This window comes from Cebus imitator, unplaced genomic scaffold, assembly GCF_001604975.1.
Source record: "Cebus imitator isolate Cc_AM_T3 unplaced genomic scaffold, Cebus_imitator-1.0 Scaffold203, whole genome shotgun sequence".
Taxonomy (NCBI): domain Eukaryota; kingdom Metazoa; phylum Chordata; class Mammalia; order Primates; family Cebidae; genus Cebus; species Cebus imitator.
In genome coordinates this window covers 1,326,425-1,344,796 of record NW_016107518.1, presented here as the reverse complement: position 1 = coordinate 1,344,796, position 18,372 = coordinate 1,326,425, and the positions used below count along the sequence as shown (strand labels likewise).

Here is an 18,372-nt window from a genome sequence, read left to right as displayed (position 1 = left end):
AGCGATTCCCCTGCCTCAGCCTCCTGAGTAGGTGGGACTACAGGCACATGCCACCATGCCCAGCTAATTTTTGTATATTTAGTAGAGACAGAGTTTCACCATGAGGTCACTCGACCTCGTGATCTGCCTGTCTTGGCCTCCCAAAGTGGTGGGATTACAGAGGTGAACCACTGCGCCCAGCCTAGGCTAGTATTAAGTATTTTAATCCTTGACTTTACAAAGTATGCAAATGACCTCTTCCATGCAGGTATCAAGATTGACCAAGTAGATTATGAACCAAACATATAAAACAGCCTTATGCAAAAACTTACAAAGTAGATCTACGAAGGGGCCATCCATTTTTTCAATTTAGATGCCCTGCTCCACAGGCCTTAAGGATTCTTAGGAACACTCATGGGACTCCCTCTACCCCTCAAACAGCTCTCCTTGTATCTAACAACAAGACACTTTCTGCAGCTAAAGGCTGAAAACTCCTAAATCTAATTCTTGCCCCTAATTAACACTCAGATATACCATGCGCCAAAGAAGCTATACTTTAGTTGTACAACCCTCAACTAAAATTCAAATATTCTGACTCCTGTTCACTAATGCTCCATCCACTAAATCCTGCTGCCTCCTCAGTCCCTCAGTAAATCCCAAAATTCAGCCAACTGTCCAAATCCATTCTATTCTCCCTTCACAATTACTTCATTTGTACTCTCCTCAACTTGTTTCAGGTCTGTATTACCTTGTAACAACATGATTAAGTAGAACTTTCATCTCTGCAATGAGGTAGTGTGTCAGGTTATACTACTTACCTACCTTGTGTCCCAAACACCAGCAAAACATTGCTGCTCGTCTTGAAAAAGGGACAGCAAAATTGTTTCCAGAATGCTTTCACTAAAAATTAGCAGGGTTGTCCCATAAGTTATCCACATGGCTAAGATATTAAATGTGTGAACATAGAAGATTTCATCCAAAAAGTATGCCTGAGGATAAAAATTGTAGTCTAGTTTTTCTATTCCATTTAATGAAGCTTTTCCCTGCTTCCCTCTCAGTAGGCCAATTTCAATATCAAGAATGCAGTCAATATCAACATAATTCCCTTTGGTGACAATCAGTAACAAGAGATGTTTTCTAGTAGTTCCATACATTTACATAAATGAAAATTTCTGCCACTCCAATTACTATATTCAAAAAAGACTATAAATACCAAGATGAACTATAACATAATTAATACTACTAAATGCAAAGCATCACAATATGTAAATGATATGCCTACATAAACCAAGCTTTGAAAGGCTACACAACAAATTACGAACACTGCTTATACCTAGAAATTAGCAATATCACGGAGTAAAACGAAGAACTTCAACATTTTACTTTAAACACCTAAGTATTATTTGAAGTTATCATGTAAGCAAATCCTTCCATAATTTTTAAAAATCCAATAACTTTTTCCTTCTTTCAAAAAACTGAATGGAATAATTCAGTGTCAAAATATTGGCTAAACACTATCCAATGTGAGAGGATTCATCCTTCCTAAGTATTCCCTCCTGTGGTTAGTTACAGCTATCCTTTGGAAATCTGACCTGATGAAAACCACTAAATTCTAGGCACAGATGGCTGACAAGCTTATGTATCTGGTTACCTCAGGCTCACTTACTAGTGGGCCTGTCAAGTTTTTCCAGTGGTGTATTTTGGGAGTTCAAGACTTGACACAATTATTTAGCCCTTTCTGTTACAGATAGTGTTGCAGAATGGTAAGGTGACACTCTACCAAGACACTACTAAAAACACATTCCACTCAAACTCCCATTCTGGCTTTACAAAGTTGCTGAAATATACATACCTGTTACTAAAATACAAATGCCAGGAAAGCTCATTATTCTGATAACTTCTGAGCAATTTTCACTATAACCTGATGTTGTTCCTACAGGAAGAACTACTATTTTGTATACTCTACTGGGTTTTTTTCCCCTTTAATGCACATCAAAATTTGCCCTTTCATCCTCCAGCTGTAAAGTCTGATTACCCCTAGCACCACCCCCACCCCATAATTGAATTTTAATGTCTACTTGCCACTGAGTAGCAAATTATATGCTCCATGGGCAGACGTTTCAGAATGTTTCATGTGCACTACTCCACAGTAAGTGGTAGATTTGCAGGGAAGCACTAAAATTTACCACTCCACAGCAAGTACCACATAGCTCATAATCAATATTCATTACTAGCTGCCTGCCTGGAATTCTTTCTGCCTTGATGTCCTCAGATTCATCAGGAATTAATTTCCTCTGTGACTAGGCCTTGAAGACTAGCTGAGCTGTTTCTGAGAAATATGGGCATTATGACCCTTTGGAGATTAAAAAATTAAAAAAAAAAACACATTAGAAAAATCTCTACCATACAAAGTCATTAAATAGCTACTAGGAAATGCAAAAATACCCACTCACAATATGCAAACACTCCTGCTCAAAAACATCAGTCATCTAAACTTTTATATTGCACATAGAATATGGAACCTCCACCTCTCTGCCTAAAAAGGATTAAAATAAAACAGAATTTTAAAATTTTAAGTGGCAAATGTTTATCTAGAAACGACAGAAGATACCAGAAGAAACAGCACCAGGAAGGTATGGGTAAGAAGAGAATAAAATTAAGATAGGAAAAATTAAACGACTTTATAAAAAAAATCACAGGCTGGGTGCAGTGGCTCAAGCCTATATCCCAACACTTTGGAGACCAGCCTGAGCAACAGTGAGACTCAGTCTCTACAAAATATTTTTAAAAATTAGCTGAGCATGGTGGAACGCACCTGTGGTCCCACTACTTGGGAGGCTGGGGTAGAAGAATCACTTGAGCCCAGACAAAGGAGGTTGCGGTGGGCTGTGGTCTCACCACTGACTCCAGCCTGGATGACAGAGCAAGATCCTGTCTCAAACAAAATAAAACCAAAAACACCTCCTTGGGCAACATAATGAGACCACATCTCTACAAAAAAGTTTTTTAAAAAATTAGCCGGCTGTGGTGGTATATACCTGTAGTCCCAGTTACTCAGGGCACTGAGACAAGAGGATTGATTGAGCCTGGGAAGTCGAGGCTGCAGTGAGCTATGATCATGCCACTGCACTCCAGCCTGGGCAACAGAGCAAGACCCCGTCTCAAAAAATATATGTAACAATAAATTAAATTTTAAAATGTAAACTAAGGCACAGAGGTCTTTAAAAGGATTACAAATTATATGGTAGAGGAAAAAAAAGATGAACAACAGAATTATGGTGAGAATAAAGCTTCTATCGCTTTAACTATTTAGATCAGTCTTAATTACTAATGTTTAAAGAGAAAAAAACTGTCTGCTGCTAAAATCTGAAAACAAAATGTACAGCCAGATGTGTACACCTTTACGGAATTTTACGAGAACCAAGAAAATGTAAAACTTTCAAAACATTCACTGGATAACTGGAAGAAAATAATATACCATAGCTTCCTAGTAAAAACCATGCTGCTAAATTTCTAAGTCAAGCAACAACTACCAAAACATGTCACTTCTATGGAACAACCTAATTTGATAGTGCAATATACTGCTGCAGCACTAGCAAAATTACCTCCTACAAGAAGACTTCAAAAATAAAGGCCACTGCTACCTGGATACATTAATGTTATAAGCCAACCTGAAAGGCTAAAGAGGGTGATCTACTGAAATATTTTGGAATAAGGATATTTATTGTTATAAGCATCAGACTCCATATACCCTAAACGGTAAATAAGTTGTCTGTTAATCATAAAAGTTCACTTTAATTACTTGCTTGTTAAAAATAAGGGACTAATATCCTCTATATTAAAGATTTCAAATTTTATCATCATTTTACCATAGAACACATAGTTAGCTTTAAAACAACAGATTAAAAAGTAACCAAGGTAACTGAATGGATATTAGGGCAGAGAGAAAAGTTCACTAAGCACATGTATCTTGTGTCAGGTACTATATTGGGCACTGTGTGTATGCAACTTCATTCTAACCACCATCCTGTGAGGTGTGCATTACGGCTAATAAGCAGATGAGGAAACAGAGGCTAAGAGAGATTAAGAGATCTGCCAAAAATCAGGGTTTCAACCTAATCTTTCAGGCCCCAAAATTCATAATATAATCCTGTGGTGAAGAGGACACAACATGGAGGCCCACTGACAATTTTATTTCATCAGCACAGTGTTTTTAAATTTAACTTTCACTGTTTTCAAAGCATGTAGTCTCTGGTTTAGCAAATGGTACTTACTTAGCTCTTGTGGTGACCGAGTTTGCAAACCCTGCTTTAATGCATGTTAACAAAAAGAATAAAGGCAAGTCAACAGCTGCTCTCCTTGACTTTCTATTACTAGAAAGGATGTGGTTTGGACCACTGATAGTCCTGGGGACTGAGTACTATAATCCTAAATCAGAGGATACTTACAAGTACAGAAACAAAATAAAGATATTCTCAATGGGGGCTGCCCTGCCTTTTATAGGGCATTCTGGAAATTTGTCTATATTTGGTTGACACAATGACTGACATGGCACTACTAGCCTTTAGTGGGCAGGCACCAAGGATTCTCAATATCCCACAAAGGAAAAGTCTTGCACAGTAAAGAATTTGTTCCTCTTCCTACACCACTTTCAAATGACAATCAAGATGAAAAACTTGTTCTGAGCCCAGAACCCAACTGTTTTAAATATAACATAAAGTAGTCTTGCATGATTTTAATCATCACTCAATTTTCCAGGAATGCAATTACTGCGTAAAGTGAGAATAGACTGTTCTTTGCTTCATTTGGAACTCTACCAAGAGCTGTTCACCTTTTTGGAAAATCACATTATCAGCAGCAACACAGCCTATAGTATTTGTTTCACCATTACAGCACAACTGTATCGGTCTGAATTTGTAGCTTGCTTTTTCTAATGTAAACAATGGGCTACTTCAATGTCTTTCTGTGTAGTCATGCCGGAGCACTTAAACGGACTAAACATTTTATTATTATAAGTAATTTTCCCTTATTTTCTCCTTTATATTACACTTAGGACATCAGATTGTTATTTCTTTAATAACATGTAGGTAGGTCAAAACATATATGAATATTATTTCAGGATAGTAAACGGGAGTTATAAAAATTTGCTATTAAAAAGTAAACACAAGATAGACATTTGATTTCACTTTCAGTCACCTATCTGGGCAAGGAAAGGAGAGAATGGGAATGAAAGCTAACAAGGCTCCCTGTGACTAAATTTAACTTGAGGTGAGAGCAGTGAGTACACTACAAAGATTATAGAAATTCAGTATCAACCTTCCCTAGTAGAGAGGAATAATTAATTCCATGAAAAGACTGGTCTATTAACAACCTTTTAAAATGCACATTTTAATGATATAGTCATCATTTGTCAAAAGAGCCAACCTTGAAATAATCTGGCCCTTCTCATTAGTACTTTATTTTTCCTCTTGACTTTCTTATGAACTACCAGAGCTGCTGTTAACCTGTTAAGGGTAAACACTATAAATACCATGTCCTATACCTCCAAGCTAAACAAGCATGCCACTTAAAAATACAGCAGTTTATATTAAGCACTTTACCATACATTATCATTTAACCCCATAAAACTCTAGGGGTTAAGTATTATGCTAATTTTTAAAATAGAAACCAGGGTACTAAAATGCAAAGAGACGGTATCTCAGGGCTACTGCCAAATCCAGTGCTCTTTGTACTCAACTTCATCGCCCAACAATATGACCTTTTTAGTATAGTTCTTATTCACATTCTATATTTAAAATGGTAATTTCCCACTTTCATAAAAACTACAAGTTATTTTTAATATTTCTTAAAATTACCTTAAATATATTTCAAATAAATATGGGTAAGTATAACTAGGGTTCTGTTTCATGTTCCTTAATATCATTCTCCCTGGAACCTATTCCATTGTTCAATTTTTCTTATAGGTACCACTCCTTGCATTGGCCATACCAAAAGGACAAAAGATAGAGCTCTTATAATGAATTACTGATAAACAGGGACACACCATTGCTAAAAATTCATCAAACCATTATTTTCTTGGTACTGAAATTAGCTACAAAGTAATCACATCCCTAGTCAGTCTGCATTGTTAACATCCATTTTTTGACTCTATAAATCAGGTGGTTACAATTCAGAAAGTGAAAATCATTTTGAACCCATTAGAAAGAAAAGGGTGTGGCCAATCACATCTTTGTTGATATATACCTTTTTCTTTTTCCAAACCAAGAATACAAATACATTCCAAGCCCCCAGGCAAAAATATGGAAAAGGACAATCCTTAAACCAGGAGCCCCAGAAACATCCTTGTCTTACACCCTTTAGGCAATAATGCCCTAAATTTTAAAATATTTTAGGTAAGGAGACAAGAGGGAGAATTGTTTAAAAAAAGCCTGAGGCCCTCAGCCCACCTTCTTCCTGAAAACGGCTTTAAATTTCAGAGAATAAATGAAAAAAATTACTGTCAGACATAAGGTAGCTGAAGAAAACATACAGAAATGTGAGGTTATCAAAATAAAACAATGCTACTCTAACCTATATTTTCTCACACAAAATTTGCAATGCAACATGATTTTGTCCATATTAAATCTACTTTAGAAACATTTCTTTTAATACACAAAAAACTCACCAAATTACAAGGTTCTTTGTCTTTTAAGTTCTAAATGGAAGGCCAAAATAGCAAAGATACATTCTTCTATGGTTGCCATATTTCGTAAATAAAAATCTTCATTGTTTATCTGAAAATCAAATACAATTGGGTATCCTATATTTTACCTGAGAACCCTACACTCTTCAAACTAACTAAAGCAAGCTCCCATCTCTACCAAGGTATTACAGCACCAGCCTGCACTTCTAACAGACTGTGGCTTCTAACACAGCAGAATTTTAACTAATGAAGTCTTAGCGGTTAAGATGAAAGTGTCCTTTTCCAGGTTNCTCATACTGGCTTCTTGGCTCAAGAGATGAACCTAAATGGGATAGGAAGCCTGTCCCATAGCAAGCAGCCTTCATCTCACTACTTTCCGGGAATCTAATGCAACAAACTTATCACACACACACACACACACACACACACACACACACACACCCCACATCACATCCCACTGTTACTTCAAAATTAATCAGGTTTAAATTTTAGATCAGAATCATGCCTACTGTTTGCATTTAGAAATTATCCAAAAGACCATAGATATATTCTGGTGATTCCTTACATTTTACAGTTACTCCATTAGTCTCCCAAGGCCACAAGTTGCCGCCATGTCTTCTCTAAATGGCTTTCTCACTGCTCAATACCAACAGCCATATTACAGTATCAAGGATTCTGTCAGGTAGGGTTTACAGACCAGACTGTTCATGCAGCAAGGTGCCAACTCAGGCTTCAATGTTCTACTTGTATTTTCTGACCAACTTGAAGAAGTGAGCAATCTTCTTAAAATACCATTCCTGTTGGCAGAGAAGAATGTAACAGCACACATCCTAGCGTTCTAAGAACACCTGGTTTAAATAAAATCCAGCAATCTTGGGCTCTTTCACATTGTTTAAGGGTAAAGCTGCTATGGGAATATAGACAGTAGGCATAAACAGTGATATATAAGACTTACAAATATTTTGGGAGTTGCTTTCATTTTCTTAAGGTCAGTGCCACTCGTGTGCTAACGATAAAAGACAGGAGGCAATGAAAAGTTCACTTATTACCTTGATTTTCAGTTTGCTAATTATTATATTCATCATTTTCGTGGTCATGAAAACACAAAGAATGAGGTCTGCTTAGATGGGATTACATTTTTTAGTAAATAACAGAAGGTATCACAGTATCACTCTCTATTTTGTAAATATTCAACTCCTATGAAATGCAAAATGCACAACCACCTGTGACCATGTATTGTGTACTTGTCTAGGAAGCCAGCCTGCACATCAGTGGGAACTCCCAAGCATTATTTTCCTACATCAGTGCAAAGCAAGGTTCGTAAACTTCTTTAAAAGTTCAGCTTTAATGACAAAGATCTATTACATCAGTCTTTCTTCAAAATAAGATAGATGTGAATAAACAACTTCAAACAGGAGGTACCTTTTCCAGGTTCTTAATAGCACACATTTACCATATAATAGAAACAGCTTAATTTCTAATGCCCAAAGGTTATACTTTTACTAGGTTTCATCTAAAGTCTAACGGACCCTTTATTATTTAGGCTTCTTTGTATTAAATATATATTGGAAGAATTTCATAGTTTAGCTTTTTGATAACAAAAAGAAGTTGCTTTTGAAGGTTACACTAGATGAAATTCTGTTTTAAATATCACAGGCAAGTCCTAAAAGCTACCTTAATGGATTCCAAAGTTAATCTACCACTTTTCTTGGATTCATAATCATTGAAGTCTAGAGCCAGAAACACTAATTTCTGATCTTTAAACACTGGCTGACAGGGGGCTGTGGCTCATGCCTGTAATCCCAGCACTTTGGGAGGCAGAGGCAGGAGGATCACTTTAGCCCTGGAGTTTGAGACCATCCTGGGCAACATAGGGAGACCTCATCTCCATAAAAAATTTAAAAATTAGCCAAGCATGGTGGTATACGCCTGTGGTCCCAGCTACTTGGAAAGCTGAGGCAGGAGGATCACCTGAGCCCAGAAGGTTGGGGCTGCGGTGAGCTATGATCAATCGCCCTACAGCCTATACGACAGTTTTTAAAATCCTGTTTAAAAACAAACAATAGAAAAACACACTTTTGAAAAGCCCATTTCATTTCACATTCATTTCCATAAAGATTTTTCTCTCATTGAGCCCCTAAACAAGCACAGCACTAAATATAACAGAAAGAGATCACTTCTGGTTTTGAGTGCCCTCAACCAGCTCTTTGTCCTACTTATAGTGGTTCTGACAATGAGCGCAAATAACTCTATTCTTCTGTTAGTTTCATTAAATCATCTTAATACTAAACCTATGCTTTTCTTCCCTGTGCTCTAGGCCATTGCTCTTTGATACAGCCCATCCATCTTTGGAGACTGCCTAATTCCCTTACTTCATTTACACTGCTACCTTGAAAGTATTAATAGATAATCACATCCCCCTAGTGCTCCCTTTTCCTAAGTTTAGCTCCTTCAGCTTTTCTCCTAAATCTTAAGCTACCGTCAACATAGATTCTATGTCTTTTCCAAAATGTGATTAGAAAGTATTCTTATTTGGAGTTCACTTCTAGTAAGAAAACAGTAACACCATTAGGTAGCACCATACTTTTGATACGGGATCACTATGTGATTTGTGTAAGGGTAATTCAATGACAGTTCACTGCGAGCTATTTGAAACCTCTTTATACTTGCTCTTTTCCAGGTAGCAGTTTCCTGGTTTGCATTAAGGCCATTTATTTCATCTCCCTTGATGCATGATTTGAGATTCAGCATTAATGAATATAATTTCAATGCTGGAGCCGCTGTGCTATTTTTTTCCATTTGTTCCACAATGGTTCCCAAACCTGCTAAACTCGTATAATCAAAAATCCCCAAGTTAAATTTAACACATTCCTTCAATCTATGAATTTAGAAGTATTTCACAGATAGCTGCCAACAAAGGAAGACATCTTGTTGCCTTTTTTTTCCCTCCAGGAAGCAGTGTCTAAAAAATAAGAAGTAATCCCCCTACTCTAGGATCTTAAATGTGAATGGCAGATGATTCTTCAGTGATGGTTCTGGCTTTCCTCTCTCGGCCAGTATTTAAGTCAATCTGTACTCACCAGAAGTGTGCCTCAGACTACAGCAGCCGAGTCAAGCATTGGGCTTAGAATAAATGTTAGTACTACTAAACTCAAAGGCTCAGGAATAAGAAACACAAGCTCTAATTTAAAAGAAAGGTCAACTAAATATGCTGGAAAAGCCTTGATTATGATACTGAAATTACTGTGGCTTCCCGTTTCTGAAGTTCTAATAGAAAAAAAATCAATATATATAACGGCTAATGTATAAATAAAAAATGCTACATTTTCTTTACTCATAATGACTAGTAACACTACATGCTGATGTTACTGATAAATGCCTAGTGAAAATCCTTATTGTTAACAAAAATCATAATTATTCCAGAATAATATGGTACATAAAAAATAAACAAAAACCCATACCTGAAAATGCTGTTTTTCAAACTGAGTTTCATGACCCATGAATGAATTGTGAATTCTATTCAGAAGGTCTCTATGGTTCTCTTAACTACCTCACACCCAATAAGAATAGGTTGAAAAGGTAACGTTTCACAAAATGTTACATGTTTGTCTAATTTTGTTACAAATTTCTATTAGTCACAAGCTACTACTCTATCTGGGTCACAGACAAAAAAGTTTGAAAGCCTTTTTCTAAAGAGCTTATTTTTAAAGTAATTTCAACATGATTACATGTGAGACAAATATTCTATTTTATTAACATAAACTAACCCCTACTGACTGCATTTCAGGTCCTAGAAAATTCTACTTTGCAATGTAATTTTTAGGTTATTTTAAAATTAATAAGTAGCAAGGGTGTAGCTGAAACTAGATGATGAATACACAGGGGTTTATTACATTATTTGATCTATTTTTATACATGTTTGAAATTCTAAAACTCTAAAAAAAAAGGCAAGGAAATGAACCTATCTAACATAACAAAAGTAGTACAATGAATGTTTACAAATGAGACCTTTAAACACAATGTTTCTAAGGAATAACAATCTAGGAACTTGCTTGGATTTAATTCAGGTAACACCTGGGGTTGCCTTCTTCAACAATGAAGGACAATTCCCAGGTCTTAAAAAATGCATAAGAGACAGCAGAAACTAACTCATATATAAAAAACAAACTTTTTCTCAAAAAAATAACATACAAATAAAAATAGTTAAGTGTGTTTCATTGTCTCTTCATTAGTCAACCACTTTCAACCAACAGAAAGATCACAAAATACCTATCTAACTGGCAGAAATGTTCACTTCTTTATTCACACTGGCAATTTTCCCAGCAAGTTTAATATGAGATCTCTGTATAACAGACACTGTTCTGCCTCCCTTGAAACAAGAACTGCAAGGGCTGTCTGAAGCAGATATAGAGGCAGTTAGATTTCAAAACAGTGCATGCCTCCAAGTCAATTTGCATTATATCCAAAAGTAAGTTTCTAAAAACTTTTAAACAGAAAGTGCTATTATCTCTGAGCCTTTTACCTACTGGAGACAATATCTAAGCTGTAAGGGCAAGAGAATTAGTAATAACTGAAAGGAAATTCAGACATCAACTAGTCTAATGGTTTCCAAATACTATCATCAGGTAGAAAACAATCTCAAAGGCATAACCATTTATATATGCAAACACACTCTTGTTTGTTTTCCTCTATCTTCCTGCACATGAAATACTATGCCTTATTACTATTCCATCAGGAAAGGATGTGACATTTCGTCAAGTTATTTTATATTTAATCACGTGTAGTATGTATCCATTTAGATATGATTAAAACTGTTGGTACGATTTGGGACTTAATGTTTTCTAATTATAGAAACTTACATAATATATACAACCCCAATACTTTCAGAGTGATTTCATACCATCTCATTTATATTTCATTGTCTAGAATTTGAAGTAATACCTGGGTGTACCAATGATTTTTAAAAAGGCAAGACAAGCATATCCAAAATGACATATTTCAGCTGGGAACAGTGGCTCACACCTGTAATCCCAGTACTTTGGGAGGGCAAGGTGGGTGGATCACCTAAGGTCAGGAGTTCAAGGCCAGCCTGGCCAACAGGGCAAAACCCCCACTCTACTTACAATACAAAAATTAGTCAGGTGTGGTGGTGGGCGCCTGTAATCCCAGCTACTCAGGAGGCTGAGGCAGGGAGAACTGTTTGAACCAGGGAAAGCTGCAGTGAGCCGAGATCACACCACTGCACTCCAGCCTGGGCAACAGAGCGAGACTCCGTTTCAAAAACAAAAACAAAAACAAAACACAAATTGACATATTTCTGGAAAACATCATAAAGCATATCATAAAGCTCCTGTAGTTAAGATTATTTGGTAAAAAGGCTAGTGTTAAAACATTCCATAATTGTTTCAGAAATGCAAGAGAATATCAATTAGTACTTTTTAGTACAAGAAACTCATTACAAGATGTTTCCATCAAGCTGACCACATTCTGTATTAATGCACGGATAACACTCAGTTTATTTATTTGAAAAACAAGAAATAAAACAAAAAATCAGCAGATATCTGAGGAATATTAAATGTCTCCCCTAACTTACTCTGTGCAAGTAAATTTACATATGTAGAAATTATTTAAATATTTAGAAAACCCCATTTCTATACAGATAGACAAATTAAAAGTTCTGAGCAATCAGGTAAAAATAACCTCAAATTAATAAGGCTCGATTGATAAATGTTTACCTTTGTATATATACAAAAGCAAACAAAAGTTAAGTCTACTTTCAGTTTCAGACAATAACTTGAAATTAAATACAAATTTTGACTCTCCTTCCTAAACTGAATAGATCATTAAAAAGCAATACATTTTACTTGTGTATTCACTCTTTTAAATTTAGACATCAATATCACTAGAATGTTTTTACACAAGATCACTTTTAAATTCAGTACGAAGTTTCATTATGTATATAAGCCTAAAATATGTAACCATTTATAACCAATTAGTTGTACTAGAGGGGTTTCCTGTCTTCCCAAAGCTAATCCTTACCAACTAAAATTAGGAATTTTGGAAAAAAAAAAAATCCATAAAAATCTCACAAACAAGCTTACAAAACGCATTATCTAAGGTACTTAAAATTAAACTCCATATTATCAATGGCATTTAAAAAATGTGTGGAAAATGATAATGTTTTGTTTAAAGAGGCACACTGAAAGTTAAGCCAATTGTTCACAGGAGGTGATTCTCCACCATTATTTAAACTTTGATGTGTGAATTTACTTTAGAGGTCCCTGGTCTATTTACTCTTTCTGACAGATTCTATTTTTCCAGATGCTCCTCAAACGAAGATTCATTCCTCATTCTTGCATCCTGCTTTTCTCCTCGTACTACTGCAGCCTTTCTTCTGTCTTTCCCTTTCTCTTACAACTTCATTCTCTACTTCTGATCCTGTCCAGATTGTGCTCTCACTGCAAACAATAAATTGAATAGAATACATCAGAACAATTTTCATAAAATTCACTTTTTCCAAAACTTATTTGCATAATTTTATTTAAACTTTTGTTGAACATTTCTTGTATGCAACATGGTCACTCACTGTTTTTCTACATACTTCATTTTAATAGATATTAGCACTTTATCTCCTTACCAAATCGTAAAAAAAAAAAAAAAAAAAAAAAAAAAAAAAAAAATTTTGACAAAAAAAAGAAAGAGGCATAACATATTTAAAGTTAATAAAAAAAAAAAAAAAAAAAACTTTTACACAGATCCAGCAAAGTTTCAGAGTTTACATACAAAACATCTTACTTTTAAAAAGTACCTAATTAAATGAAAAACAATGTCCAAACTGACAGAGCACTTTTCTAATTATATTTGGTCATCTTTCAAGACCCAATTAAATCATTCTTAAATTTAGGTAATTATTTTTATTTAAACTTTAAAGTTAAAATAATATTTTTATTAATCTCTAAAGATATATTCCACAAGAGAAAATGCTTCACATCAAATCTGTATTAATGAGAAAAAACAAAAGGATTCCCTCAAAATAGTCTAATTTCTCATAAGAATCTGTATTAACTCATGTGAAGTCAGACCTGTAATGAATTTCAATCTCACTTAAGGGTTTTTATTTCCTTCTGTTGTTTTAAATCTTGGTATGTAACAGGTTAAGCTCTAGTGCGTCTGGCAACACAAAAACCCATCTGTATCTCTTTCTAATTTGGATCCAGTAACCTTGTAAAACAAACCCAGGGAATGGGTCCTAATGTAGTAACATGGCCTTCCCTCCCAGACCCAACCAATTTCTCATGCCTGGGTGCTCCATTATATCAGCAGTGACATTTTAGCCAGTAGCCGGAGAGACTGAAAGCCTGTGATCTCCTTAGGAAGGGCTTTATTTCAAGGCAAACTATTTCTTCTGGTCAAATCTTATTTGGATTATCTCAAAATTTATTGCTTGACATTTGGAATGTCATTTGTGCCACAGCTGCCATAGACAAGATTTGTCTTCTGTTGCTCATTTCAGTTCACTCAAAGAGGAGACACACAATCAATTAGCAAATACACCTCTAAAAATGTTCTCAGGGAGAGAAAATTGCCAAACCACTGAAGCAAACAGCCCTTGACAGAAAAGAAAAAGATCCATGAATCATCTAATGCAAATACTGGCATTATTACAAAGCACAATGTTTACAACTATCTAGTATCACCCAAGCAAAATGGTTTCTAAAATTTAGATTGTTAAAAATAAGATTCATTAGATGCCTTATTTTACTCCATTGAACAGTGTTAATTATGTGGTGCAATATTTTCCATATGAATACATTACGTTTTTATACACCACTCTACATTCATTAATTCAGCTAACATCTATAACACTCCCACTGTGTGCCAGGTACCATATTCTATGAGAAAGTGATACCTGGCCCATTTGAAAGATTTGGTTCACTGAAAAAAAAAAAAAAGAAAAGAAAAAAGCCATAAAGTATCTCTAATGAAAATATGAACAAATGAAAAAAGAAACTCAAACGAAAATATGAACTTCCTCACCAGAATTTGCAATGGCAGACACAGTGGTCACTTCTCTGAGAAAGTTACATAAGCAAAAGCACAAATCTCTATGTGGGGCCTTCAAATGGCCTATTTACCATGACAGCAGCATTAACAATCAAGTTTTCAATATATGAGGGAAAAAAATGAATAATGCTACTCTTCAAAGGATAATAGTAGTAGCTAACATGTACTGAGACTCGCAATACGCCAGGCTGAAATCTAAGCGTCCATTAACTCATTTAATCCTCACATTATCCCTAAGGAAAGGACATCATTGTAATCCCCATTTTACAGATGATGAAACAAGTTTGCATTACTCAAGGTCACTCAGCTATTAAGAGCTGGAACTCAAACCCAGGTTTGTCACTGTCCAAAGCCTGTACTCTTGATGATTACATTATACTGCTTTGTTTACACTCACTCAATTGTAGTATAACGCTTTTTAATGTCTTATAAAGTTACTTTTTAGAACAAGTTCCTTCCTTAAATTACCATTTTGATGATACATACAGAAGTCAACAAATAAGGATTTTACTTGGAACTGGTCTTACAAGTTTAAATATTTGGATGAGCAACAAAATCTATCTGAATGAAAGCCCGAAATGCCCACAGCAATGGGTCAGAAGCTGTTAAGAGACCTTCAGAGTCATACGGGCCAAATTCTTCATTTTAGGAATAATGAAACAAACGCCTTTTGAAAACATATATATTCAACCTAAACTACTACGTTCCCAATTCAGAGACACTTGTTTCTTTTTTCTCCAATCATTTAAATAGAAAATCTTAACATTTCAACATCATGCACAAACATGGTATCCCTTTCTGAAAGCACTGTAAGAAAACACAAACTCCATGACGTGAAGCCAAATAATTGCAGGGCTATTTATTACCAACTGAAAGCTTGAATATTATAAGACATACTATAGAAAGCTATAAAATGGCATCCTTAACTATATGAACCCAAACTCAAAAATAGCCATTTCTTCCTTGAATTAAATTTACATTCATTTGGGTCAACCAGCAGCTCAGCTTCATTTCATCGGTCATGTCATGTGACTGAATTCAAGCTCATTTCTAGGGAAAGGCCGTTCTATGCTGTATTTAGAACACGTATCACTGAAAGCAGATAGATGAGTCTTTATAGGCCTATCCAAAAACCTTGCTTTAGTTGCTAAGAAACTACAATTTTACCGTATTATAAATCATTGGAGAAAAGCTTATGCCAGCAGAGATTAAACATGTTAAGATCAAGAATCTCTCACCTATTGTGCAAAATGAAACTATGCTATTACCATAAACTGAATAGCTAAAATTAGCATTAGGCTTCTTTAAGTCATGTTGTTGACACAGTTGAAAAACTGATAAGACAAATAAGACTAGCTCTACCCTCCGTTCCACTGTGGACTCATGCTTAAGGAAAACAAGAAAAATACCCAATACACTTAGCATATTCAATGCTACAGACAGAAAAAATGTTTCCTTCCTGGCCCTTGCAGTGATATCCAAGGCCATGAAGCATACATAAAGTTTGGTACTACAAACACATATTTAACTGATGATATTGTCAATCCTTTATTCATATATTTGCCCTCTAAGATTCAGCATCTTAAACCCAGTTTCTCAAAAAACTCCACTGGCTCTATCACTGACTTTTTAAAATTAAATTGCAGCCTAACAAGAGTAATCTTAAATTATTCCAGTATAACAACAAACACTGAAAGATTCGCAAAAAAACATAATTTATAGTTCACTCTTCAGTACTGACTTCCCATAAATTCCTTCATAGAAAAAATATTCTTTAACCTCTTAGTGGCTGTTTCCACAAGAGTGGAAACAGGTTCACATTCTTAGTCTCTCTTCTTAAAGACCAATTCAGCAGCTGAATTGTAACACGTGCCTTCAATCAGAATCTGTTCTGTTTAGGTCCCTATGCCCATGACTCCCCACCATTTCTTCATCTTCTCAAAGGAGCTTCAATTCAAAACCCAGTAATTCTCTCGTTTCTACTGTACCACCTCCCAGGGGCCACTTCATGTTTCTCAGAAGTAACGTCTCTTCTCTCTTGAAACTTTTTCATCTCAAAAATCCACTTCCCCATTTCCCTGTCCCCAGTCACTGCCCTCAATCCCACCACTGCAGTTAGTTGCAGCTCTGTGTCCCTGTCTTCCCAAAGGCCCAACCAATATCATACAGCATTTGCCATAACCCAACTCCTCCCTTCCCTAATTTATCCTCCACGCTGCAAACCAACATTACACCCCCGACTTCCTGCATTTTACTCCCTTCCCTGATTTTTTGTCTCCCCCCACCCCCATCTCTATACCCAGGCCTCCTTACTTCTCTAATAAATATTCCCCTGCCTCGGTTCCAACCCTTTCCCTCTATCCTCTGCTCATTTTCCTCTCCTTATTTAGAAACTCCTTTTTGCTCTCCCAACCACTACCCTAGAATGCCCAGCACTCCACCCTCTTTAGCAAACCCAGCCCTCTTCCCCCAGCTCATTTAGAGACACTGCTGCTTCTCTCTCCAGGTCCCCTACTGCAGTCAACCCACTCCCTTATCTTCCCACCCACCTTCCCTCTATCCCCAGATTCAAGGTTCCCTGATTCTTTACCCCCTCCTTTGGGCTCTAGTACTCAGCTCACCATCAGCGCTCCTCAGGACTCCCTTCCCCCCAATTTCTCCCTTATTTTTAAGGATGTCACCAGTCCTACGGGGCCTCAGTAGAATCCTGGACGACCCCAGCTCCCGGGGGACCTGACCGACTCCACCATCCCTGCCGCCCGGAACACAAACGCCCGTCTTGTGCCACCCTCCCTAAGAGCTGCGCCCCCTCCTCATCCGCCCCCGCTACTCCAGCTCCTCACGTCGGCTTCCTCCGTGTCCCCTCGCCGACCCGGCGCGCCGAGCCCCAGGACTTGGAGCCTCCGAGTCGGCAACACCTCGGGCTCACCCCGGACGCCCCCGCCGCTCCGACGGGCGCCTCCGGTCCTCACACCCGCGCCTCCTCAAACCCGCGGCCGGCACCTCCTCCTCTCGGAGCCGCAGCCCCTCAGACGCCCACTCGGCCCAGTTCCCCGAGTTCCAGCGTCTCCTCGGGTCAGAGCCGGGTCCCCTCTGGCCCGGGCACCCCTCAGCCCCCGCCCGGCCCGCCCCCGGCGCCCCGCTTACCGTTCTGAGCGGCGCCTGGCCCTGGGAGGAGGGAGCCAGAGACCAGCAACAGCGAGAGGGCCAGGGCGCTGGGCAGCAACGAGCCCGACATCCTCCCTAGCGGAAGACCCAACAGCGAATGGGCCAGGGCCAGAGCCGGGGCTGGGGAAGGGAGGGGAGGGAGGGAGGGGGCGGGCGAGTGCGCGAGGGAGTGAGCGAGGGAGGCAGCCGCGGCTCGGCTCCGTCCTTCCCCGTCCTCCTCCTGCCGCCGCAGCGCCCAAACCTCGCGAGACCTTCGCTCCGGGTCGTGGGCGGCTGAAGAGCGACTGCCGCAAGGCTCGCGAGAAGAGGCGGGCCCGACGGAGGCCCCCGCCCCGCGGACTCGGCGGCCCCGCCCCTGCAGAGGCTGATTGGCCTAGCGCGAGGAAGGTCACGTGCCGAGGGCGCCTCTGGCCACGTGACGGGGCAAGGCGGGACTCCGCCTCCTCTCTGGGCGGTGAGGCACCGAGAAGCCTGGTTCA

The 18,372-nt window shown here is 37.9% G+C and overlaps 1 protein-coding gene across 4 annotated transcripts in view; it reads right to left on the bottom strand.

Annotated features, from left to right (window-relative positions):
- The window catches only part of NPTN (neuroplastin), a 72,837-nt gene extending 54,678 nt beyond the window's left edge, over nt 1–18,159 (bottom strand). For all 4 annotated transcript variants that reach the window (XM_017548060.1, XM_017548061.1, XM_017548064.1 and 1 more), the window contains exon 1: nt 17,873–18,159. In XM_017548060.1, coding sequence (XP_017403549.1) covers nt 17,873–17,963 — 91 coding nt within the window. In that variant the 5' untranslated portion in view covers nt 17,964–18,159. The remainder of the gene's footprint in view (nt 1–17,872) is intronic.
- Between the last annotated feature and the right edge of the window lie 213 nt (nt 18,160–18,372).